This window comes from Grammomys surdaster, unplaced genomic scaffold, assembly GCF_004785775.1.
Source record: "Grammomys surdaster isolate TR1022 unplaced genomic scaffold, NIH_TR_1.0 216, whole genome shotgun sequence".
NCBI classification, from domain to species: domain Eukaryota; kingdom Metazoa; phylum Chordata; class Mammalia; order Rodentia; family Muridae; genus Grammomys; species Grammomys surdaster.
In genome coordinates, this window is record NW_021604661.1 from 400,362 (window position 1) to 426,122 (window position 25,761).

Here is a 25,761-nt window from a genome sequence, read left to right on the forward strand (position 1 = left end):
CTGAAGTGGGATTGGTAGAACAGAGGCAGTAGAGATGGGAGAGGGTGTGAGTGATAAGTATACATTATGTACATGTGTGAAATTGTCAGATAACATTTAATAAAACATATTAACAACTAAAAAATATGCAAACCAATAAATGCAATTTACTAAAGTAATATTTTTAACTTACTTTTAGATATTTTATTAATTCTTTGAGAATTTCATACATGCATACCATGTATCTTGATCATATTCACCCCACTCCTTCTAATTCCTCCTAGATCTGAACCTGTGGGTTACATCCTCTTTGGGAGTTGAACAACACTTTCACAGGGGGTCACTTAAGACCATTGAAAAACACACATATTTATAATACAATTTCATAGCAGTAGCAAAATTACCGTTACAAAATAGCAACAAAAATAATTTTACAGTCGGGGGTCACCACAACATGAGGAACTGTATTAAAGAGTTGTAGCATTAGGAAGGTTGAGAACCACTGCCCTAGATCTACTTCCATTCCTTTAACCCTCAACTTCTTGTCCTCTTTTATAAATTTATTTAAATTCTTTCATAGAATATATTCTATTCATATTCTTTCCCATTCCCCAACTTTTTCCTATCCACACAACTCTCATACACTAATGAGTGTCAGTAATTGTCTTCCCTTCAAATTTATGCTTAAAGCAAACTTTCTCAGAATTTATCAACCATACCAGCTCTTCAGCTAGGTATGAGGGCTCCTAAGTGAGCATTCCTCTTTCATGCTGGATTTTTTTTTTGCCTTTTTAAAAATTATGTGTATGCACCTGTGTATGAGTTTGTGAGTTTGCACACATAAATGCTGGTGCACAAAAGGACAAAAAGACAAAGATGTCAGATCCCCTGGAGATAGTATTATAGATAGTTACAAGCTGCCTAAAATGGGTGCCAGGCATCAAAACTCAGGTCCTCAGCATGAGCAGTACATGCTTTTGACCATGCTAGAAAACTGACTGGCTTGCTCTTATACAGAAGAACCACAGCCACCATGTGTGCCTTGTATGCATGTGTACATGAATGCAGGAACCCAGGAAAGCCAAAAGTGTCAGATCTCCTTGCAGCTGAAATTATAGGCTGGTGAGCCCCCCTACATAGGTGCTGGAAACCACACTTTGGTCCTCTGCAAGAACAGTAAGCATTGCTGAACCATCCTTCTAGCCATCCATATAAATAATCTTAAGGACAGAAATATATGGCCATCTCTATATACTATATAGATACAGAAAAGGTATTGACCACAGTTCAGCATGCCCTCAAGATAAAAGTCCTGGAGAAGAAATAAATGGAACATATCTCAAAACAATAAATATTATATATGACAAACCTATGGCCACATTATAATAAATAATGGAAACCTAAAAATATTTCCTCTAAATTTTGCAGCGAGACATGGAAGTCAGCGCTCTACATTCTTACCCAATATTGTGCTCAAAGTCTTGCTAGAACAGTAAGGTAAGAGAAAGCTATAAAAAGGATAAAAGAAAGCAAACAAAGAAGTGAAATTACTCATATTTGCAGAAAACATGTTTCTGTACTTGACTGCATCTATTCTACCAGAAAACTCTTACATTCAATAAACAGTTTTAGTAATGTTGCAAGATACAAAACAACATTCAAAAATTAGTAGCTCTCATATAGACATACCAACAACAAGCTTTCTGAGACAGAAATTAGGAAAAACATCCCATGCACAATAGCTGCCCCCAAAATAAAGGACCCTGGAATAAAGATGTAAAGACCTATACAATGAAAACATTAAGGCACTTAAATTAAAGAAGATACCAAATAATAGAGAGACCTTCCAAGCATCTGACAAGCAGAATTTATGTGCAAAAATGGCTTTTATTACCAAAAGTAATCTATAGATTCGATATAATTCCCATCAAAATTCCAATGGCATTCTTCACAGAACTAGAAAAAAATCTAAAAATTAATATAAAAAAAATAACATACAGCCTAAGCAATCCTTAGTAGATAGAGCACTGCTGGAGGTATTACGATATATGACTTACAGTTGTATTTCACCCCTAGTTAAGGAGCATTTGAGAGCTGCTGGGAGATGGAGAGTAGTAAGTTTTCTCTAAGGGTGTGGCCCTAGTAGGCTGATCATACTGTAGTAAAAGGCCACAAATCCAAGCATATCTAGGCAGCACTGACTTTACTTGCTGGGGTTATAAAAAAGGAGGAAGAAGAAGATGACACCAAGTTTGGTGGGTAGGGAAGGAAGGTGGGACTTGAGAAGACTGAGGAGTGGGGGGGAACATGACCAGAACACACTACATATATTTTTCAAAGAATTAAAAAAATATATATCACCGAGCAATAAAAACAAACTAATGGTGGCACAAAAACAAACATGTAGCCCAAAAGAGCCAAGACAGCAGAAGATCCAGAAATACACTCACAGCTATAGCTACCTAATTTTGACAAAAACATCAAGAATATATACTGAAAAACATATCTCTTACCCTAAACAAAAATCATTTCAAACCAGACGAAAACCCCAAACTCTGAAGATGGTACAGGAAGATATAAAGAACACACTTGAAGTTACAGATATAACTTTCTGTACAATAGTAAAATAACAGAAAATAGTCCCAAGAATCAACAAGTGGGACACGAAACTAAAAAACCTTCTGCCCAGAAAGAGAAACCAACATCAGAAGAAAAAGCCTATAGAATGGGAGAAAATCTTTGCCAGTTAAGCCCCAGACAGGAGATTGATATCTGAAATATATAATTACAAAAAGTAAAATATCTGAGCCACAAAACTACCAATCACTAAAAGAGTTAATGTAATAAACAGATAATTCTCAAAAGAAGAAACACAAATGGCCAGTAAATATTTCAAAAGGCCCAGAAAGATTGCTCAGTGGATAGGGGCACTTGTCAACAAACTGGAGTTCAAAGTCTAGAACTTACAAGGTAAAAAAAGAGCACTAACTCTAGGAGGTTGTCCTCCAACCTCCACACATGCCAGTGTATGCACATATAATAAATAAATAAATAAATAAATAAATAAATGTAAATACACACATATATGTTTACTACTGTTAGCCTGAAGGAAAATATAAATTAAAAGCACTTTGACATTCCATCTCATCTCACCTTCAGTCAGAATGATTATGATCAAGAAAATAAATAAGAAAATGCTGGTGAGGCAGTGGAAAAAAGCAGATTTTATCCACTGCTACTAGGAAAGTAAATATTGCCATTATGGAAATCAATATGGCCTCTCAAAAAGTTAAAGATATATTTGGGCATGGTGAGGTACACCATGTACTTGGGAGGCAGAAGGGAGAAGATCTCTGTGAATTTGAGGCCAGCTTGGTCTACGTAACGAGCTCCAGGAAAGCCAGGGCTATATAGAGAGACTCTATCTCAAGCCATCATCCTCTCAAAATAAATAAAAACATAAATATAGAGCGCTAACATGACTCAACCTCTTGGGCATATATTCAAAGGACTCTTGATTCTGACACATCCATGCTTACTGTTGCACTATTCACAACTGCAGGGAAATGGAACTAGACTAGATGTCCTTAAACAGAAGAATGGATGATGAAAATGTCAAATGCATCAATAATAGAGTTTTACTCAGCTGTTAAGAAAAATGAAATTGGGAAATTTTCAGGAAAATGGATGGAAGTGGAAAGTATATTGAGATGGCCCAGTCTCAGAAAGACAAAGATTCCATGTTTTCTCTCATTTTTAGTGCTTGTACATGTGTAAATAAGGGTTTGGAAGAGTGGTATAGACTGTAAAACTAGATAGGAGACCACAAAAAGTGTTGAGAAAAGAAGCGTGTGCAGGGGTAGAGGTGTAACATGTGATATCCACGTGAGGGTGGGCAGGCATAAGGGAGGAAGGAGAGGGAGAGAACCAGGAGAAAAAGACACCCCAAATTTTGTTAGAGAAATGCTGTAATGGAAAAAAAGTACACTGAAAAGTTACAGACATATTTAACAAGGAAGAAAGAAAGAAAGAAAGAAAGAAAGAAAGAAAGAAAGGAAGGAAGGAAGGAAGGAAGGAAGGAAGGAAGGAAGGAAGGAAGGAAGGAAGGAAGGAAGGAAAATCTGGAGACCACTACAAATTGCTATGAAATAGTCTATATAATAGGCTTTCAAAGGAAAATGAAAAGTAAGAACAGTTTACTATTATCTAAAAGGAGAATATGAATGTTATTACATGTAAGCATATTTGTATTTTAAAACCACAATAAAAGGGCAATGTAAAAACTAATTAAAGAGTGACCTACTGAAGAAGAGAAGGGAACAGAAATAGAAGCCAGAACTCTCCTCATGTATCCTGTTTTATACTTTTGATTTTAGAACCTTATGATGCTGCATGGTTATAAAACAAAACTAAACAGACATGAGAAAGGTTAGGTTAAAAAAAAATTATTGGGGAACAAGATGTTCACAAGATGACAAAGCACCACTCTGAAAATTCCTTGCTAATTAATGACAAAACCAAAAGTGTATGCTTAGCAATGAGGAGCCTGGCAATTGACACTTTTGTGCATGGGATTAAACTCAGCATCATTAGTTAATAATGGACAGATCCTGATAGGATGAACCTCATGATGAAATACAACATAAACACATTGTGTCTGCATCCCAAGTGCTATAACTACAGGTGTGTGCCCCTACACCTGGCTCTAGAGCTGATCTATCTTACTGTCTATATTTTTTTTTTCACAAGGTTCAGGAAAAAAAAGAAAGAAAAAGAAAAGGAAGTATACATGCAATAAAGAGAGAAGGAGAGGGAGAGAAGGGAGATGAGAGAAAGAAAAGATGGTAAGATTGGGTTAGCAAGTTGGCTCAGACTGACAACCTAAGTTTGACCCTCAGGCTTCACTCGGTGGAAGGAGAGAACTGGCTCCACATATCACTTGCACACTCATGCTATGGTAGTCACACACACATCATATACACACATAAACCTAATAAAAAAAAACTACTTAAGAAACAAGATTTTTGGTAAAAATAAGAGTCTCAAACATAAGCACAATGATGTTAAACTGAACATTTCAATTTTAATTAGATATATCAATATGAACTCTGTAATAATTTTTCCCTCAAAACAAACAAAAAAAAAAATGTATTAGGTGGCCCAAATCTACCGAGGAGTTCTAGAAACACTAACCAGTCAGCTATCTTGAGCACTCCAGTGGCCAGATGGTAGTCATTAAATAGTAGTGTTTTCCAGTGAACAAGAGTCAAGAGCTTCTTAGGGAAATGGCTCGCTCATTCCTCGTCTGGGGTGAGAAATCCAGAGGATGAGCCTAGACATATCAGGAACTAAGGGGAGATGAGCAAAGACTACAAAGGGTTTTATCAAGATGATGAAGTAGCCAACCTGAATGCATTCCCCCTGGCTAAAGACAGAGCACCAGGAATAACCACAACAGACTGAACACAGCATATGTACTTAAACCCATAAACTCACAATGACAGAAAACAACTGGACAGATGAGTGCTGTGAACACCAAGGAAGCAACCCAGAACTGTGTGCATAACTGATGACGAAAGAAGAATTAAGCTGCCTTTCCTATGTAACTGGACCTATCTTAGGGTTACCAAGTAACAAGGTGAAACCTCTCTATTTTGGCTAATAAAAAAATAAATGAATAAGATGGCCGTTTTACAATGGGGACCAATGAAATGATAGGTGTAGATCTCATAAAAAGACTCTACAGATTTTCTGAAAGGATACTGCCCCTGGGAAACAAAATGCCCACCCTATCATTGAGAACCACTGCTGTAAACAATAAGGATTTTTGGAAAATAAAACCGCACACCATTACCACAACTAAAAATATTAGCATTAATTCTAATAGCAAAACTCAATATTGAATTCTTGTTCGATAAATTATTTCTTAAAGATTTTACTAAGCTGAATTCAAATAAGGTGCAAGTGCTGCGTAGTTCTCTGAATTTCACCCTCTAAGTGTTTTCTCCATCCCATTTCTCTGCAGTGGGTTTACACACACATTTTGGGCTGACTGGTTTCTTGGTCTATACCCAGTGGTTTTTTTTTTTTTTGCTGTACTAGGGACTGAACCAAGGGCATTGTATGACTGGTGAGCATCCTATCACTGAGTAATATCCCTAGCCCTTTTTTGCCCTTTGAAACTCCTCCATCCAGCTGTTCAGGGGACTGAGATAGGTGAACTGAAAATCTCTTTTTAAAACTACTATTAGCAGAGGCTGGAGAGATGGCTCACCAGCTAATAGCACTTGTTGCTATTACTGAGGCTCTGGGTTCTGTTCTCAACACCCACATGGTGTCTGACCACTGTCAGTAACTCTAGTCTGACAGGATCCAATGACCTCTTCTGACCTCCACAGGCAGTATACATGCACATGGTATACACACATACAAGGACATAAAATAAATACAATCTAAAAAGGTTATTCCTATTACTGAATGTGTAGTTTTTTTCTCACTATTTTTCCCTAAATACAGGTGGATTTCTGTGAGTTTGAGGCCACTCTGGTCTCAGAGAGTTTCCAGGCAGCCAGGGCTACACAGTGAGATCCTGTCTCAATGAATAACTAAATGAATGATAAATAAGACTATGAGGAAGATTCTGTTTAAGTTACATAAGAATGTTAGAGCATTTTTATATAAAGGACTTGAGGAGAGAGCTTGCTAGAACTAATCTGAGAGCAGTGAGCATGTGCAAAGAACTGTGTCATGATAGCAAATATCTACTAACATGATGTGGTACCACACTGCTACATTCTCATTGTCCAAACTAAGAACTCAAATTCAATCAAACTCTCTATATAGGAAATACGGGGAATGAGGGGCGTAATTAGGTAATATCACAGAGATAAAATTAGCCAAATCTAGAATACAGAAAATCCTATAGGACCAATGCTATGGTTTCTTCCACAAATAAAAAGAAAACAAAAAAGAAACAGAGAGAGAAGAAAAGTTATAGATTATCATCAGAGACCAATTTTCACATGTGGACCATATTTTGTCCTGGTTAGTCTTTTAACAATTTGACAAGCTAGAGTTATCTTGGAAGAAGAACCTCAATTGAGAAAATTTCTCCATTAGATTGCTTGTAGGTATCTGATGTGGGAGGGTCCAGCACACTTCAAGCAGTGCCACCCCTGGGCAGGTGGTGCTAGGTTCTATAAGAAAGCAGGCTAAGCAAGCTATGAGAACAAGCCAATAAGCAGCATTCCTCCATGGCTCTGCAACAGTCTTTTCTCCAGGTTCCTGCTCTTCTTTGAGTTCCTTCCTGGGCTTCTCTCAATGATGGACTGGTACTAGGACACAGCCAAACAAACCCTTTCCTTCCCAAGATGTTTTTGGTCAGTGTTTTACCACAGCAATAGAAAAACAAACGAAAACACACTTGAATCCTGACTTTGATATAGACAATGCAAAAACATTTACTGCATATTAGATAGAACAAAGTAATGCTTTTTTATTGTATATGATATTTTAAGAGCCCCCATATTCTGTAGATATATACTGAGGCAATTATAAACATAACAATGCATCAAATTTGCTTTACAATAGTCCCGTAGTGGGAATTATGAAAAACAAGATTGACCATATGTTATTAACTGCTGAAGATGGGTGGTGAGTGCCTGGCATTCATTATGTTATTTTCCTTGCTTCTTCTATGTATATCTGAAATTACTTATACATTAAAAATAATCAGATCTCCCTGGACATAATGATAAAGAATAGACTACAAAGTAGAAAATATTTTGGAAATTAGTTCCTATAAGAAGTTGTATGAAGTGAAAGCCTGCACTAGAGACATGATGTAGCAACAGTAAGCAAGCAAACAAGCAAGAGAGAATGCCTAATGTACTTAGGAGGCAGAACTGACACAACTCGGTAATTAGTAATTATACAGAGTAAGAGGGGAGGAAAGAGTCAAGAACAGAGCTTCAATTTTGGTTTTTGAACATGTGAGAAGTACTGGAGGGGAAGGAGAGCTAGAGTTTGAGGTAACCTGTGGGCCCAATTGTAAAGATGGCAGCTGAGGTGAAGACGGTGAAGGAGATAATCAGAATGTCAAGGGAGGAGGACAGGACCTGTGACAGAGCCCTGACAAGTACCTAAGGCCTATCCGTTTACTGCACAAGAGTTTGTATTTTTTCCTTTCTGTGTGCACCTGGACTTAACTTTTCTTGGGTCAGCTGAGAAGATGCTGATGCCTCCCACCCACAGTTCTTACCTTCAGATCTTCACACAGGTCACCATAGTCAATCTCGATGAGGGCCTCTCGAGCATAGATACTGGATGTTCTCTGGGAACCACTCACTGACTCTTCTCCCTGGGAGCTACCCTGCAGTGTTGGAAAAGGCAGATAAAGCAGACTAGTCATTTGTACCCCTCTAGTAGGGACTCCTTTGAAGCTTTTGTTGTCTTTGAGGAAGCATGTTGGTAGATGGCACTGAGGCAGAGGCCAACAGGAAGGTCCAAATTGAAAACTGGGCTCTACCTTTCACTAAGTTTCTTCATTTCTAATGGGAAGGCAATGTTTAGCTAGCACAGCTGAGGTTAAGCTGAGGTTAAGCATTTGGAATGGTTAAGCCATGGCCTACCAGTATATGGAATACTAGTGTTCAAAATCTTTTACTGAATTAAACAGAAAGGCTACCTAGGAAGAGTTCCTCAGCTACAATTCTCCACCCCTGACTACCATCTTTCACTTCCAATTGATCGAGTGCCTTAGCTCCTTGGATGTTGCTCCTTTCCCTCCACCTAAACTGCCTTACTTCTACATTGTTGAGTCTCCTACCCAACCCTCTTCTGGCCAACCTCCCTCACTGCAGCTAAGCTATCAGTCTCCTCAGGTCCTCCAGTTTCCCACCTTCCCCTGCTCTTGACTAATTAATGTCCCTCAATTCTCACTCCTACCCATGTCTAATATTTGTTGCAGCTAAGAACTCAAATCCTTAAGATTAATGAACCATTCATTGACCGATCACTAGCTTGCAGCTCTCCTTTCAAGTCAATGTCCCTCTCATACCAAAGCCTGACTTCACTACCCCCACCTTCATGCCCCTCGCAACTCTCTGTGTGTGGTTCTATCTGTTGCCTGCCCTTCCTGGCCATCTGTAATCTCCCATTACTGGTTAGATACCCGTAGATCACTCCTACCACCCACCATAATACTCACTTCTTCCTGACTAATATCATCCATGGTACCCTTTGACAGCGGCAATTTGATGTCCTGCATCTTACAGGCCTGTAGCAGGTTGTGGCGGTCACTGCGCTTCTGTTCAAGCTTGGTCTCAATGGCTGTCACTTCCTTCTGTAAATGAGTCATTTCCCTAAAAAGGTCCAAGTACCTTAGGTAAGACCCAAATCTGGAAGGCTACCTGCTTTACCTACTTCCACCCATCCTAAACAGGAATCCACTCACTTGTTGGCACCCCCAAGCTTCTTGCGAATCTCTTCCATCTCATGATTTTTGTCGTTCACTTCCGACTTTTTGGCCAGGTGCTGATTTTTAAGGTCTTGGAGCTGAGCCATGGTTTCATCTATTATCTTCATGTGTCTTTGCTCCTCCTGGTCCCAGGAGGGGAATAGGGCAAGAATGAAAATTCCCCTTAGAATTTTCTCCTTTTGCACTACCCTTCCCAAAAGGCAGTTTGTTGGAGCAGGTGTCAATGATTTCTGCTTTCATGCAACCCCTCAGACTTTTATCCTTTCCTAAATCATCTGGTCGCTTTCCCCAACTACGATTATATAAATTGTCTGTTATAGAAGAGTTCAAACTATGGAAAAATAAGGGAGAAGGTATGAGAGTTCACTTGCAGTCCCACCAACCAGAAAAGAACAACTAACATTCTAACATATTTACTCCTTGCCTCATTTACACTTCAACATTTAGGGTTGAAATCAGATTTTTAATTTTGTATCAACAATGTTTTAGTTTTAAGCACTTTTCTAAACCAAAACTTCTGTCATATAGAGTATAACATTTGTATGTTTGTATTTATTTTCCTTTAGTGTATGTGGTACACCCCCCACCCCCGTGTGTCTACACGCTCAATTGTATGCATGTATATTTGCTAAATATATATCGTGTCTTCCACAATCTATTTTTTCAGATTTGTTTTTAATTATGAGTATGTGTGTAACTGTGTACATGTGAATGCAGGTGCTCAAGGAGGCCAGAGGCATTAAACATCTTGAAGCTGGAGTTACAGGAAGCTGAAGCCACGTAATCTGGGTGCCGGGAACCAAATTCGAGACCTCTAAAAGCAGTATGCACTCAAACACCAAGCCATCTCTCAAGCCTTTCTACCCTATTTTTTAAGACGAGGTCTCCCACTGAACCTGGTACTCACCAATTCATCTAACAAGTCCAGGGATCCTCCTGTTTCTGCCTCCCAAGCTCTGGGATTACAAGAGTGTATCATCATACTCAGCTTTTTATGTAAGTGCTGGGGAATCTGAACTCATGTTTGTGTAGCAAGGTCTTTACCATATGATCATCTCAGTCTGTAACATTTGTGTATTTAAATTTATACAAGTGATATAGTATATTTTGTGAATAGACATTAATCTGGGATTATCACTAGAAAAGGGCAAGAGGACGAGGATTGAGAGTGGTCAAGAAAACAAGAATTACAGCCGTACTTAATGTTCGAATTTAAAGTTGTTTTTATAAAATGTTACTTGTTTGTGTGATTGCATGTTATATGTGTGTGGATAGCCTCAGAGGGCAGAAGAGGGTATCAGAACTCCCTAGAGATGGATTTAGACAGATGTGAGCTACCTGATGTGGTTGCTGAAAATTAAACCTGGGTCAACTGGGAGAGCAGGATACGTTCTGAACTGCTGAGCCATCTCCCCAGCCTACATTTTTACTTTTTCAAAGAAAATTGGTTTTGTTCTTCCATTTTATTATTCTTTTAAATCACATTAAGGGAAACATGTCAGACTGGTGACGTGACTCAGTTGGCAAGAGTGCTTGTCTCATATGCACAAAGCCTTTCATTTGACCCCTAGCACTGCATAAAACCAAGTGATTCTACATGCCTACAATCCCACCATGTGCAGATCACATACTGAGTTTGAGACCATCGTGGGTACATGAGACCTTGTCACAAAAAAAGAAAAGACATCTGAATATAATTCTCAAATAAATTATAAAATAATAAACACATAGAATGCCAAAAGAAATTATGACAACACAATGATAACTGATAATTTTTCATGGATTAGAGTTCTTTGACAGTCAGCCTTCTGTATACACAGATTTTGTATCCATGGGTTCAAAAGAACATCAGAATTTGGCAAAAAACTGTACTCTGCTAGGTGTGGTAGCACACACCTTTAGTCCTAGCACTCAGGAGGCAGAGGCAATTGGATTTCTGTAAGTTTGAGGATAGCTTGGTTTACACAGAGTTCCAACCATCCAAGGCAACAATATAGTGAGACTCTTTCTTTCTCTTTTTAAATGTACTGAATATTTAGATATTTTTATCATTCTCTAAACCATAAAGTATAACAAGTACTTACATTGCATTAGATATAATAAAGAGGTAATTTAAAGTATGAAAGAGGATATGCATATTTTATAGACAAAGAATGCCCATTTTATACAAGGGACTGACATTTTGGTGCTGGGGGAAGTTCTTAGAAACAATCTCCTGTGAATATCAAAGAAGGCTGTACTATTCTGACATCTTTCTGCTAACCAATAATTACTCAAAATGAAATTAAAAAGTCACATAAATATATCTTGGAGCATCCTAAAGTAAATTTACTCCTGTCCCATTATTTACTACCTATTCTGCAAGCATATGTAAGATTCTAGTAACACTATTTGAGATCACTAAGGGTTAATGAAGAAAATACACAAGCATCAAATACAGGCAGATACAAAAGCCAGGGGATATATTCAAACCAAGAGAACCAAACCACCTCAGGAAGAAATGCTGTAGGCAATAAAGGTTTCCCAGTCATTTCAAGAGAAAGAATATAAGCAAAGTCATCACATAAAACACGGTGACACAGGCATGCTTAACAGCCTGATTGTAGCAGACACAAGCATAGTCATACCATGAAATGGCTGTGTGTCAGTAAAACATCATCTGCTGCACTGATTTTCTGTGTCTAATCTGAAATTTAGGGTCAGAACACTTGGAGCTGTTCCTCTAATAGTATTTGCCAGCCTGTTCTTTCACTGTTGCTTCCTGCTCTACACCTTCTTTGTGGGCTCCCAGAAATCCTTCAAATCCCACCAGCATGTTTCAGGCTAAGTCTGAGAAAGGTGATGCTTCAAGATGAATCAAACAGATGATGAAATACTGTTCACTCACAGCCACTACAGAGGAGTGGTTGTGGGCAATATCAACATGAAAAACTCAGGTCATTAGCCTCAAAGGCTAAGTGGGAAACAGTAAAACTTAATAAGGAAAATGCTTAAAAGTAGAAGAGCTAAAGAAAAGAAAATATTAAGAGATGAGATCTGGTTGCCAGCCAGATATTTAACCTATACTGATCTAATCTCTGTTTTTATCAAATATTACAAGCATGAAATAATGAAAATACCTTATGGCTCACTCAGTTGGTTGATGAGAACATATGTTAATCAAAAATACAAAAATAATCAGTCAACTCAGGTCCTCAAGGTTTTCAGGACAGGCTTCTAACAGATTAAAGGCTGAAACAATTACTGACTTTCACTCATCTATTAAAAGTATAAAATACCCTTTTTAAAGGTCCCAATTTTATTCATTTTGCTAGTATTTCATTATTAAGTTTGTCTTGGCTTTTGGTTAGGCATTACAGCCACAATTTTTCCTTTTTTTTGAGACAGGTCTCTCTATATAGCCCTGGCTGTCTAGGAACTTCTTCTGTAGACCAGGCTGGCTTTGAACTCGAAGAGATCCTCCTGCCTCTGCCTAGGATCAAAGTCATGTTCCACATACCCAGCACAAACACTCATTTTTATATTAAAGTGATAACAGAATGTAAGCAGGTCTGGCTATCTGAGAAAATACTTTTTGCTTTAAATGAGATCTGTATGTTACAAAAGTATAAAGACCACTAAATTATGGAAGAACTGCATGCAGCATAATTTTCTAAATTCCTACTTTCCAAGAGGCACTGCGTAGTCTCCAACTTAGAACTATAAACAATGTTGGTAATAGACATCAATGTGTTTCCACAAGGCTTTGCCAGCACTCTGGATTACCTCCATGGGTATTACTGAGCTAGAAGGCATAAACACATTCTGAAGCTTTTTGATGGATGTTGAAATGTTATATAAGAATACTGGCCTCCTGTACTGTATGAGGTACTAAGAAGTGTTTTGGCTTTGTTTTTAATTTTTGGATAATGTGAGGCTAGAAAGATGACTCAGTGGTTAAGAGGGCATACTGCTCTTCAAGAAGACCCAAGTTCAATTTTCAGCATCCACATCAGGTGGCCCAAAAAAACCTATCTGTAACTCTAGTTCCAACAAGATCTCTGACAGACATGCACACATAACCACAGAGACACATATATGCAATGTAAAATAAAAGCTTTTAGATAATGTAGGACAAGAGAGATAGCTCAGCAGTTAAGAGGGCATACTGCTCTTGGAGAGAACCCAAGTTTGATTCCCAGATTCCACCTGCTTGTAATTCCAGCTCCAGGGTATCTGAGGCCTCTGGCCTCCATGGGTACCTGTATTCATATGCATATACCCAACACGGACTATTAATCAGAACTCATCAACCTTCCCTCAAAAACAAAATCCCACAAATCTTTAAGTGACAGAAAATAAAGCATACTCAACTGCTCCTTTCATCTACATTTCTTTGATTCCTGGAAAAGTTAAGTTATTTATGTTTGTGAGCTATTTCAATCGTTTGAAATGTTTGCACCACTTAACCACTTCTTCCCTATTAAGGTCTTGGTGGTTTTCCTTAAATAAATGTATAAATGATGGGTATTATATTGGTGTGCATAGTATCTATTCCAGTTTTCCCCATCTTTTTACCTTTCTTCCTTACCTTCTTAAGCTTTTCTATCTCATTTTCATCCTTTTTCACTGTTTGTTCCCACATGTGTACTTTATCCTGGTCCTCCTTCAACTGATTCTTTTCAAAATCCAATTGGATGCCCAAGCGAGTCTTCTGATTCTCAAATTCCAAGCTGTAGAAAGAAAGGGGGAGTAGTCTTAGTGCTCAGAACCTCTTGGTCACTGCTGAGTCTCAGTTACATGGCCTCATTCACTCACATGGACACTGAAGTGTGCCCAGAAGCTGGAACTCTAGCATAAGACAGAGGACTCTAAGCCAAATTCCATGTATCCACTTCTAAACACTGGAAACTCCAGCACCTTCCCAATTTTCTAGAGGACATTAAAAAAAAAAGTTCATCTGAAACCATCAGTTAGCAGTCTCATTTGTCAAGCTTCTACATACTTTATGCAGATTATCTCTATTTCTCTACTCAACAATTCCTATAACTAGGCATTAATACCCCTATTTTACACAGGAAACTTACTGCTAAGAAATTAAAAATACCTTTGTCCAAAGCCACACAGCTAATGCTAGCAAATATCACATGAGACTGGAATCCAAGTCTAACACTAGAACCTAGGCTCTTTCTTATATGCCATTACTGTAGTATAAGACAATATAACTAATATCTCAATTCTTCAACTTGGAAGTAGTATAATCTCTGTTATAGTCACTATATTGCAGTAATAGTATGTATAAAGAAAGCATTTGGTACATGTTAGCTATCATCATCAATGTGAGGGATATTGGCTGTAGTCAGTTCTTTTTTACCCAAGGGCTTCAGTTCTTTCTAGCACCAAAAGCTCTGCCTCAAGACTTTAGAAGCTCCTAAGGGGCAGAGATTTGGTGGTGTAAGAACATGAAGAAAACAATGAATTCCTGCTATTTTGCTATTGCCCTTTCCTTTACCTCTTCAGAAACTCAAAGTACATTAAAAGCATATAGGCACTAGCAGCCAAGCAGGGCTAGCTTCCAACTGCTCCACCAATCCTCAATATACTGTGATAGATGTTGCCAGATGTCATGCTAGCAGCTTAAACCTATTAGTCACTATAATCCAAATGGAATGTAATTAACTCTACAATTTTGAGGTATGTAATGTTTAGGCCAATCTAAGTATGACTCACAAAGTCCTCCCTCTATGATCCGGCCCCTGCTGACCTTTCCACCTCCCCTGCTTTCCTCCTGACCCTGCTTTTATGTTCCAGGCATTCAAAACTACTTAGTATTCAGAACAAGGCATACTCTATCACACCTCTAAGCATGCTGTTCTTACTGGCTGGAACTCTATTCTGTCCCTGCTTGGCTGGCTAAATCCTACTCATTCTTCAGATCTCTAATTCATTACTCCTTGTTCTTTTAATGCCTTTGCTGATAGTTCAGGGCAGATTCTAAGTTTCCTTCCTTTTTCAATTTCAGATGAGTTGCACTAGTCAATATTGAAGTTGATAACAGATGTGTCACTGCTCTCTATATGAAACCCTTTCCTTATCTTCTTTATTCAACCCCAGATCTCTATCCCATTATCTCCTCTTGCTGTAAATATACTTTAAAGTGACACACATTCTCGGCTAGAGAGATGGCTCAGTGGTTAAAAGTACTTTGTTCTTCCAGAAGACCTGAGTTTGGTTCCCAGAACCCAAATCAGGTATCTCACAACCACCTTTAACACCAAGGAATATGACAGTCTTCTGGATTATGTGGACACTAGCACACACATGACACTTTCCCCCTCGACACACACACAAATAAATAAAGGTAAGTCTTTAAAAATGCACATTCTTACAAAACGTCACTATTTTACAAGCAACAGCTTATTCTGGAGAGATGTGGAGCAAGGGGAACACTCCTCCTTTGCTGGTGGGAGTGCAAACTTGTACAACTACTATGAAAATCAAAATGGTGGTTCCTCAGAGAATTGGAAATCAATTTACCTCAAGACCCTGCTATACCACCCTTGGGTATATATCCACCAAAGGCTACTCCATCCTACCATAAGGATACCTGTTCAACTATGTTCATAGCAGCTTTATTCATAATAGCCAGAAACTGGAAACAAACTAGATGTCCCTCAACCAAAGAATGGATAAAGAAAATGTGGTGCATTTACACAATGGAATACTGCACAGCTGTTAAAAACAATCTGAAATTTGCAGGCAAATTAATGGAACTAGAAAAAAAATCATCTTGAATGAGGTAACCCAACATAGTATGTACTTACTTATAACTGTTAAGTAAAGGATAATCATGCTACAATCCACAGACTCAGAGAAGCTAAGTAACAAGAAGAGCTCAAGGGGGGAGTGGGAGATGCATGGATTTCCCAGGGAAAAGAAAATAGAAGAGACTTTGCAGGTAGACTCAGAGTGGGTGGGGATGGAGAGAGTACTGGAAGAGGTGACTGGAATTGGGAGGCATTACGGAGAATGATGAGGAAACTTAGTACAATGGAAAACTCCCTAGAATCCATGAGGTTGACCCTAGTAAGACTCCTAGTAATGGAGGATACAGAGCCTGAACCAGGTAAGACTTCCAGAGGTGGGACTGGGACATTAACATAGCCACAAAACCCTTGAGCTACAATTCATCCTGCCTGCAACTTGTCCTGGAGTAATAGTTGAGGAGAACTTGGGAGTGGCCAACCAATGACTGGCCCAATTTGAGGCCCATGCCACAAAGGGAGCCCCATGCCCAACACTACCTGCAGGCCAGAAACCACAAGCTGGGTAGCACAGAGACTCAGGATAGAACCAAACACGACTGGCAAAAAAAAAAAAGTCTATGAGATGATTCCTAATGATATTCTGCTATACTCAGAGACCTGAGCCTAGCCCAATCATCATCAGAAGAGAAGCTTCATCCAGCAACTGAAGGGAGCAGATGCAGAGACCCACAGACAAACATTAGGTAGAGCTTGGGGAATCCTGAGGAAGAGAGGGAGGAAGGACTGTAGGAGAGAGAGGGCTCAAGGACACAAGTATATGGCCCACAGGGTTGACTGAGCCTGGCTGGTAGGTGCTCATAGAGACTAAAGAAACAATCAAGGAGCCTGTAAGGGTCTGAGCTAGGTCCTCTGCATATGTTATAGTTGTGTGGCTTGGTGTTCTTGTGGAACACCTGACAATATTAGTAGGGGTTGTCTCTGACTCTTCTGCCTGATATTGGGACCTTTTCCCTCTTGCTGGGTTGCCTTGTCCAGCCTTGATATAAGAGTATGTTCCTAGTCTTGCTGCAGCTTGCTATACCATGCATGGTTGATATCCTTGGGAGGCATACTCTTTTCTGAAGGGAAGGAAAATGGGAGTTGGGACATAATATGAGAGAATTAAAAAAAAAACCCAACAACAAAATGTCACTGTTTTAAAATTTATACAAATGCACCGTGTTATCTATCTTATTCATTTTTCTAATCCATAACAGATGTCTAAGTAATCCATGTTACTCTTACTGCCTATAGATCTATTGTATGAACTGCTTCACAGTACTTTGTAGTCTATGTTTATCATGTTTAATTTACCTTCATTTACTAAAGATGTTTTATTTTCAGCAAATACTACTACATTATTTTAACTGGCATTTCTCTGATGAAGAAATCAAACAATTCTTATAGTTCATAGATTTAAACTCTTCTTTGACCATTTTTTACTAGGTTTCTTGTTGGTCTTCTTGAAATTCTCCTCTTTATTTTTTATTTGCCAATCATACTACCCTAAAATTATTCATCTAGTTTTTCCTTAAGAACTCTGTAAGTTCCCTGGGAAATGACATAGCACCAGATTCACTTTTATATCCTTTGAACCTAGCTTGCAGTAGGATAGCAATGGATATTTACAAACTGAGGGGAGTATTAAGGGCTGAAGCCCAGGGCCTCACACACGCTAATCTAAAGACAAGTGCTCTCCCATTGCACAAAACTTCCAACACTCTTTCTTTTTTACTGTATTCTGAGGCAGGGTCTTCTTAAGTTGCAAGGCTGGCCTTGAACTTGGATTCCTTAGTAGTTGGGATTATAGTTATATGCCACTATATGTCTGCCTCTTAACTGAGACCCAGGGTCCAGAGGGTGACTTCCTTCAACAGTGACTATATTGTATTCCTCTGCCTCACCTCCATCTCCCTTATTTCCTCCAATAAGGAAAAAAAAAAAAAACAGTGCAAAGTAGATATTTTTTAAAAAAACTTTAAAGCAGCATGGTGGTACATGCCTACTATCCCAACATCAGAGAGGCTGAGGCAGGAGGACTGATGAGTTGTAAGCCAGCCTGAGCTACATACACAGTAAGTACCAGACCAACCAGGGTTCCATAGCATGACTATCTGAAAATGCAAAATCAAAAAAGATGTATTGAATGAATGGATGAGTGTACATGTCATGAATGGACTAAAATGAGGAGGCCTGTGCTGCAAGGGGAGACCCCCACCTTAAAACAAAAGTTAAATATAGCATAGCATAGCATAGCATAGCATAGCATAGCATAGCATAGCATAAAACGAAGGAGACACTTGGTTCTTTTCTGGTCACTTCTCCAGTCTATAACTTTTCATTCCTAACCCCCCAACACATAAGGACAATGGGAAAACAAAGGTAATGCTTATTGTTCTTGGTAGGTGCTATTTGTTAAGCCGAATAACTCACAAAGGTTATTTCATCTAATGCTCTCCATAAGGCCACAAGATAGGCATCACTGTCTCATTTTATAAAAACTATTATTCAAGATTTCTCTGTTCTTTTAGACATCCTACAATAAGTTTGTAGGGTTCTAAGAATTGGTTGCTGTCCTAGGACACACATGACTATCAAGGATGGCAGAGTCAGGCATATATCCCATTGTCTCACAAAAACACTTTCACTCACCGTTTCTTGGCAATTTCATTCTGACGCTTTACCTTTTCTTCCTCAAACTCTCGGATGTTACGCACACCAATCTCCCGACAAAACTCTTCAAATACCTCATCTTCCACCTGAGGAAAAAGTCAGGGAGGGCAGAGGCATTACTGGCTATAACTCTTACTTCCAAATCTAGTCTTGTCCTGGTATACATGTTGACATGCCCACCCCCTACCAACCTGGTTCATCTTCTCCTTCAAGTCTTTCATCTCCCTCTCTCGGCTCTGTATGATTCTCTTGATGTCATTAATACGAGGTCCAAAGTTGGCTAGTTCACTCTCCAGCTTAGACTTTTCCTACAGTCAATAGGATGAAAAACAAGAGACTAGGCTTCGTGGAGGAAAAGAATTTCCTTGTCCATACCAGCCCTATGGTCAGCAAACACTTAGAAAGCCTGACTTAGTACCAATGCCCCATCACATCTCCAAAATCTCTTGTTAGAACTGTCAGGTCGTCCCCCTCCACTCCCCACACCCCACCCCCACCCTCACCCCCATTTCTAGTTCAGCCACCTTTAATCTATATGGGTAGGTATACAGTAAACATAATGAGTTATAGGTCCATTAATCCCTTATTGATAACTCCTGGGTCAAATATGTTTTAGAAGTTGGACTGTTATTCAGACAGGTATTATGTAACAATTCTAGTTTGAGTTAGCTGTACTGTTTGGTAACAGTACTCCAACCCACAGACAGTGAAATGTCTGTAGCTTGGTGTGTGTGTGTGTTCCCTTGAGATGTGATCCCACTATATAGCTCAGGGTGGCCTTGAATTTTCCAATCTTCTCCAATGTACTAGGATCATAGGTGTATGCTACTACACTGGCCCTATTGTTTACTCTCAATTGACTTTTAGAAGTCCCAATATTTATTGACTGAACTGTGCTAATGACAGTATCTAACATTTACTTAATGTCAACTGTTCTAAGAACTTTATAGGTATTAACTCATCCCATCTTTGCAATAACCACACATAATAGACAATAATTTCCATTTGGTAGATCAAGAGGAGAAAACTGACAATAAGAAGTTAAGTAAGTTGTTTAATGGAATAAATACAAGTGACAGAAGATCTGGACACTTCCACCCCGTCCTAGTGCCTGACTCTATGCTGTGCTATCCTGAACAGAATGGCAGGAAAGTGGATAATTCCCCAGTGTCAGTGCAACCTAGGATGACCTGGGAGAACAAGGCTGAAGGCCAGGTCTTACCTGGAGATTCAGGGCAAGATGCCTTGTCTTAGTCTGTTCTAGGTCACTCTGTGAGTACTTCAGCCGCATTTGAAGCCCATGGGCCTGAGACTGCACCTGACGAAGTTCTGCTTCTTTCCGTTTTGCCTTCATCTGTTCCTGAAGAGGAAAAGAAAAAAAGGACCATGTGCTAAGTGGCCAACCTGAGCTCAGGAACCCTATTCCTAAGGGTCAGGGTTACTTGTGCCTTACTTTCAGCTCCTCTGTCAAACGTTCTTTTTTTTCTTTCAGTTTGTCTACTGCTTTCTCATCCCAGCGCCGTGCCTTTGCCTTGAGATCACTGGCTCCACCAGAGATAACTCCTGACTTTTGGAACAGGGTGCCATCCAATGCCACAGTCTATATACATCAGGGAGAGAAGTGGAGAAGGTGAACATAGGAATCTCCAGTGCCAAGCCTATCCAGCTCCAACCTGAGAAAGGTGGGGGGAGGTGCATACTTTGTGGCGTTGGTGACCTCCAAAAGCAATGCGTCGTGCATCCTCCACATTGTCACAAACAAGGGCATTGCCACAAGCATACTGCAAAGCTTTTTTGATGTGAGGTGGTTCATAGCGAATCACATCAATCACTAGCTTGGCCCCCTTCAGCTCCCGGAGTTTCTCATCAGTAGGTTTCACCTGTGTGAAGAATCTCATGAAGCAACAGAATACATAAAGCCAAGGTGAGGGGCCCATAATACTGCCTTGACCCCAAACTCCTTCATAAGCCTTACCTCCAGGTAGTCAAGAGGCAAGAAGGTCTCAGGCTCTCCACGTTGCTCCTTGATATACTGGATACAATCCCGACCTGTCTTCTCTGAGTCTACAATAATAGCATCCATGTTCTTTCCTAAAACCTTGGTCACAGCAATCTGATATTTCTTTTGTGTAGGCTGGCAGAGGTCAATGAGGCGGCCATACTGAATATAAAGGAAGAAGGGAAACTGAAGCATAAGGCTTAGGAATCCCAATTACTAGTTCACAAAGAAGGGCAAGATAAAAATCTGTATAAGCAACCATGAATGCACCCATTGCTGCTTATTGGTGAAGGCAGTCCTCTACTTTTGCACCTGTATAATACCACTAAGATGGGAATTGGAACAGACTGAGGGGAGGCACTTGTTAGACATGTATGGCTACAAGCAATTTAGACTAGTACAGTATTCAATTCTAATGTTCCTTCCAAAGACAGAAGTTTGGTTAACAGGAAGATTAAGAACTGAATAAACATGGTACAAGATTGAAGGCCCAATTAGCACCTCAGGAGAAGCTCAGAGAAAGAAATCACATTGTCTCTATGTTCACTTATATCAGAAGCTTAAAAGGTGAAGCTATAGGTTTCCTAAGATGACTACTGCTTTTGGAATCAGACAAGATTGACTGAAAAGCCACAAGCCTGAAACAGCCTCCCCCAGAAAACATTTTTGAATATGATACACTAATTTTTCTGTTTTTGAAACATGGTCTCTTTATTTAGCTGGGACTAATCTAGATCTCCCCATGTAACCCAAGTTGACTTCAAATTCATGATCTTCCTGCCTCTGCGTTCCAACTGCTGATATTAAAGGCATGTACCAAAGCACCTAGCTTTAGAATGGTTACTCATTAACTTATAACTAAATGAGATCATGCCAGTATCTTTTGACTTATGGTTGTTTTGATGTAAAAGATTTATGTTCAAGACCAAGGGAGGAAAAAAGACCAAGGGAGGACTATGAAATTATGAAACATACATTTAGCTTAGACTATGATTTCTGATATACAGTTCCAAAAACTAAAGTCATAATGAGTTGACTGATCACTGGACTATTCCTAGGTAACTTTCACAAGAGCTAGTCATTATAGAGACCAAGGCAGGATTAGAAGATTGGGCCTTCTAATCCCCTGTCCCACACCTAAAAAGAAAAGACAACTAAAAAGCTGAGTTGATCCGAAATAGGCAATGATTTAATCTATCGTGCCTATAAAACAAACCCTCCATAAAAACTCAAAAGCTCAGGACTGTAGAAATGAAATCAGCTGTTAAAGAGTACTTGCTGCTCTTGCAGAAGCCCTGAGCTCAGTTCCAAGCATTCTTGTCAGGTGGCTCACAACCACATATAACTCCTGCTCCAAAGGATCTAATACCCTTTTTTGGACTCCTCAGGTACCCTCACTCACAAATATATATACTCACAAACAAAAACACAGACACACACCCCCAACCCTACAATTAAAATAAATCTAAAAAGATAACAAAACCAGCCAAAAACTTTGAAAGTTCTGTGTTCATGCAGGATATGGTCATCCAAGCCTTTATTCCTGGTACTCAAGGAAGCAAAGACAGGCAGATCTTTTGAGTTCAAGGACAGCTTGGTCTACATAGTGAGTTCTAGGCCAGCCAGGAGTATATAGTCTAGGGACCTTGTCTGGAAAGGAAGGAAGGAAGGGAAGGAAAGAAAGAAAAGGGAGGGAAGAAGGGAGGGAGGGAAGGAGAAAGGAAGGAAAGAAGAAAGGAAGAAAAGAAGGTAGAAGTATTCTGTGTTGAGGGTGCTTCTAGATAACTCAGCAGAGGCTCAGTAAGTAAGGGCACTTACATTCCTAGAACACACATTGTATTGTGGAAGGGGAGAACTGACTTCTGCAAGTTTTCCTCTTATCTTTACACATGTGCTGTTAGGGACAGACAGACAGACACAGACAGATAGACAGACGCATGTGCAGACACATGCGTGCACGCACACACATCTGCTATTACAAACTAAATGCTGTATTTATTGGCTGTGTGAGAGTAGGAAGAGCACTTGGGTTTTATCCCATCTTACAGAGTAGACCCCATACCATATAGGAAAAGCCTACTCTTGCTCCAGAGCCAGTGACAACTTCAGGTAGTCACATCTGATTCTATAATCATTTTTCAAAATGTCTTTAATCATGTCATAGACCATTACCTAGCAAGCACTTACAGATATACATTATCGCAAATTCTGACAAGCACCCAATAAAGTAGGCAACTTTTACTAAATCCCTTATTCCACCCCTAAAATCAAGCATGGTTCCCCAAGAACGATGAGATAAAGAGTAATTACTTCAGTTGGGTGGCAGTGGCACACGCCTTTGATCCCAGCACTCAGGAGGCAGAGGCAGGTGGATTTCTATGAGTTCCATGCCAGCCTGGTCTACAGATTAAGTTCCAGGACAACGCAGTTCCAGAGCTACACAGAGGAACTCTTGGGGTGGGGGTGGGGGGGAGGAATGTAATCTCTTCAAAGGTACATACTGAGTGTAATTCATAAGTATTTCCACTTCCCTAACAGTAATTACAGGAATGATCAGTGTGTATTTATAAAACCAAACTAGGTCGAACTCAGAAACAGAATAATAAAGAAGGATAACAATTCAAGGCACCTGGGAACTCAGAATTAGGTACAGAAGTCAAAAGTTCTGATAAACCCCAGGGGTCCCCTGACAGCCAATGGAACTCATAGAAAACTACAGAAAGCTACTTTTTTGAAAAGCAATTCCTAGCCTATCTATCCTATCCCCCCTCTCAAAACCTTCTTTGTCCTCCCCATTCCACAAAGAGGAATGGATATAGCAAGACAAAACCATCAAGAAGATGCAATTGTAATTAAAAGAATACATGACTGAGCCATGGAAATGGCTCCATGAGTAAAGCACTTGCCATGTGGGAGTTAGGACTTGGGTGTGAATCCCTAGAACTAATATAATCTATGGACATGGTAACATACATTGTCTGTAATCCAACTAGTTCCTATGGGGAGATGGGAGGTGGAGGCAAGAAAATCTCAGGAAGCTTGTGGGTCACCTACAGCATACATAGCAGAAAAAACCATGAGGGTCTGGAGAGATTTCTCAGTTAAGAGCACTCCTACTACCCATGTGGTGGCTCACAACCACCCATAACTCTAGGTCCAGGAGATCTGATGATTTCTGAGCTCCACAGGCACCAGGCATGCATGTGGTGCACATACATACATGAAGAAAAAAAAGTCAAAATCCAACACAAGACTCTTGTCTCAAATAATCTTGATAATAAAGGACTCACACCTCAGGTTCTTCTCCAAGCTCTATTCTTGCTGTGGTGCATGTACTCACAAATATACATTTTTTAAATTATGTGTAAGAGTGTGTCTACACGTGTATATATGCACATGCCCTCAAAGGCTGGGGGCATTGGGGGCAAAGCTGTAGTTACAGGCAGTTGTAAGCCAACTGTTACGTTAGGTCCTCTGAAAGAGCAGCAAGTGCTGTTAATCATTGAACCATATCTCTAGCTCCCAGTAAATAAAAATTTTAAACTGCAAACAAAATCAGGACAAACTGAGCATGAACAGTTCTCTCACAAGCTTTTCTTTTTTCTAATTTATTTTTTATTTTATATGTATTTGTGTTTTGTCTACATGTATACCCATGTGATTTGTCTCCACATAGGCCAGAAGAGGGTACTAGATCCCCTGAAACTGAAGTCACAGACATTGTGAGTCAAGGTGTGGGTGTTGGGAACCAAACTCAGGTCCTAAAGCAGAGTAGACAGTGTTCTTAACTCAGAGCCATCTCTCCAGCCCAAGCTGTGTCTGTTTGGGCAGGACAGTCTAGCTAAGTTTCCATATTCCCTGATATAAAAGTAGGAATAGCTACCCTGTCTTCACAGAGTGTTCTATAGCAGTCTCCTCCCAACTGGCATTCCCTTCAGAAGTTTCATGTCTAAAAGTAAACACCTACTAGAGGAGGAGTCTCTGACAGCTGCAGAAATAGGAGATTCTTAGCTACTGAGCTGACTGAAAACTGTGCCAAGAGCTCCAGCGTTGTCGCTTCTGTGAGCTGTCATCTGCCATCAGGGTGGGCTTTTTGGTGATACAGCGACATTTTTTTAAGTCATTCCTGCTCTTTTAAATAATCTCTCACTCAAACTCTTGTTAGTAATGCCAGTAAAAACTCATTGGTTAACTACACTGGACTTTGTTGCAACCACTACTTTGTTCTGTTGTGGGTTCCCTTTCTGAGGTGAGTAGGGATGTTATCATGTCTGCCCATAGAAAATCTATCACAGAACACAGAAGGTCGACATTGAGTCTGAGTACATGCTCAGCAAAAGTCCCCTCCAGTCTTACCACAGAACCAGGGTAGAGACGCTTGATGCTTTCCATTATTTCTGCCTTTCGCTGTTGGCGGCTACTCTCCTGCCGGTCAATGCGTGCATCCCCCAATTGCTCCATGACCTGGTTCAATTCCTTATTGATCTCATCAATACGACGCTTGGCCATCTCTACTTCTTCCGTCAATTCTCCCTCTAGTTTCTTCTGCTCCTCTAGAGACTGCCTTCAAAGTAAAGAAACACAGGAGTTAACCCGGCTGGTAAGATAATACTTGTGACTAAAGGACTCTGGTAGACCTGCCTGAAGAGGGACAGGATGAGCATGAAAGAATGTGGAGGGTGAATAGAGGACTGCAGAGCCACATACTTGCTAGTGGTAATATATTCCTCTAGCTTCTCGATCCGTTTCTGATTCTCTTCAATCTCCCGCAGTTTTTGCTTGATCTTGGCCTGGATAATATATACATCCCACTATTAGAGGCTGAACCAGTTAACCCAAGCCCATGT

At 39.7% G+C, this 25,761-nt stretch overlaps 1 protein-coding gene across 1 annotated transcript in view; it reads right to left on the reverse strand.

Annotated features, from left to right (window-relative positions):
• Smc1a (structural maintenance of chromosomes 1A) overlaps positions 1-25,761 on the reverse strand; it is a 43,090-nt gene that overhangs the window by 5,494 nt on the left and 11,835 nt on the right. Inside the window, exons 8-19 of the mRNA XM_028772622.1 lie at positions 25,622-25,704; positions 25,271-25,478; positions 20,891-21,076; positions 20,616-20,795; positions 20,369-20,515; positions 20,138-20,275; positions 19,107-19,223; positions 18,895-19,001; positions 14,028-14,169; positions 9,434-9,579; positions 9,188-9,341; positions 8,240-8,350 (exon numbers count right to left, since the gene is read on the reverse strand). Coding sequence (XP_028628455.1) covers positions 8,240-8,350; positions 9,188-9,341; positions 9,434-9,579; positions 14,028-14,169; positions 18,895-19,001; positions 19,107-19,223; positions 20,138-20,275; positions 20,369-20,515; positions 20,616-20,795; positions 20,891-21,076; positions 25,271-25,478; positions 25,622-25,704 — 1,719 coding nt within the window. The remainder of the gene's footprint in view (positions 1-8,239; positions 8,351-9,187; positions 9,342-9,433; positions 9,580-14,027; positions 14,170-18,894; positions 19,002-19,106; positions 19,224-20,137; positions 20,276-20,368; positions 20,516-20,615; positions 20,796-20,890; positions 21,077-25,270; positions 25,479-25,621; positions 25,705-25,761) is intronic.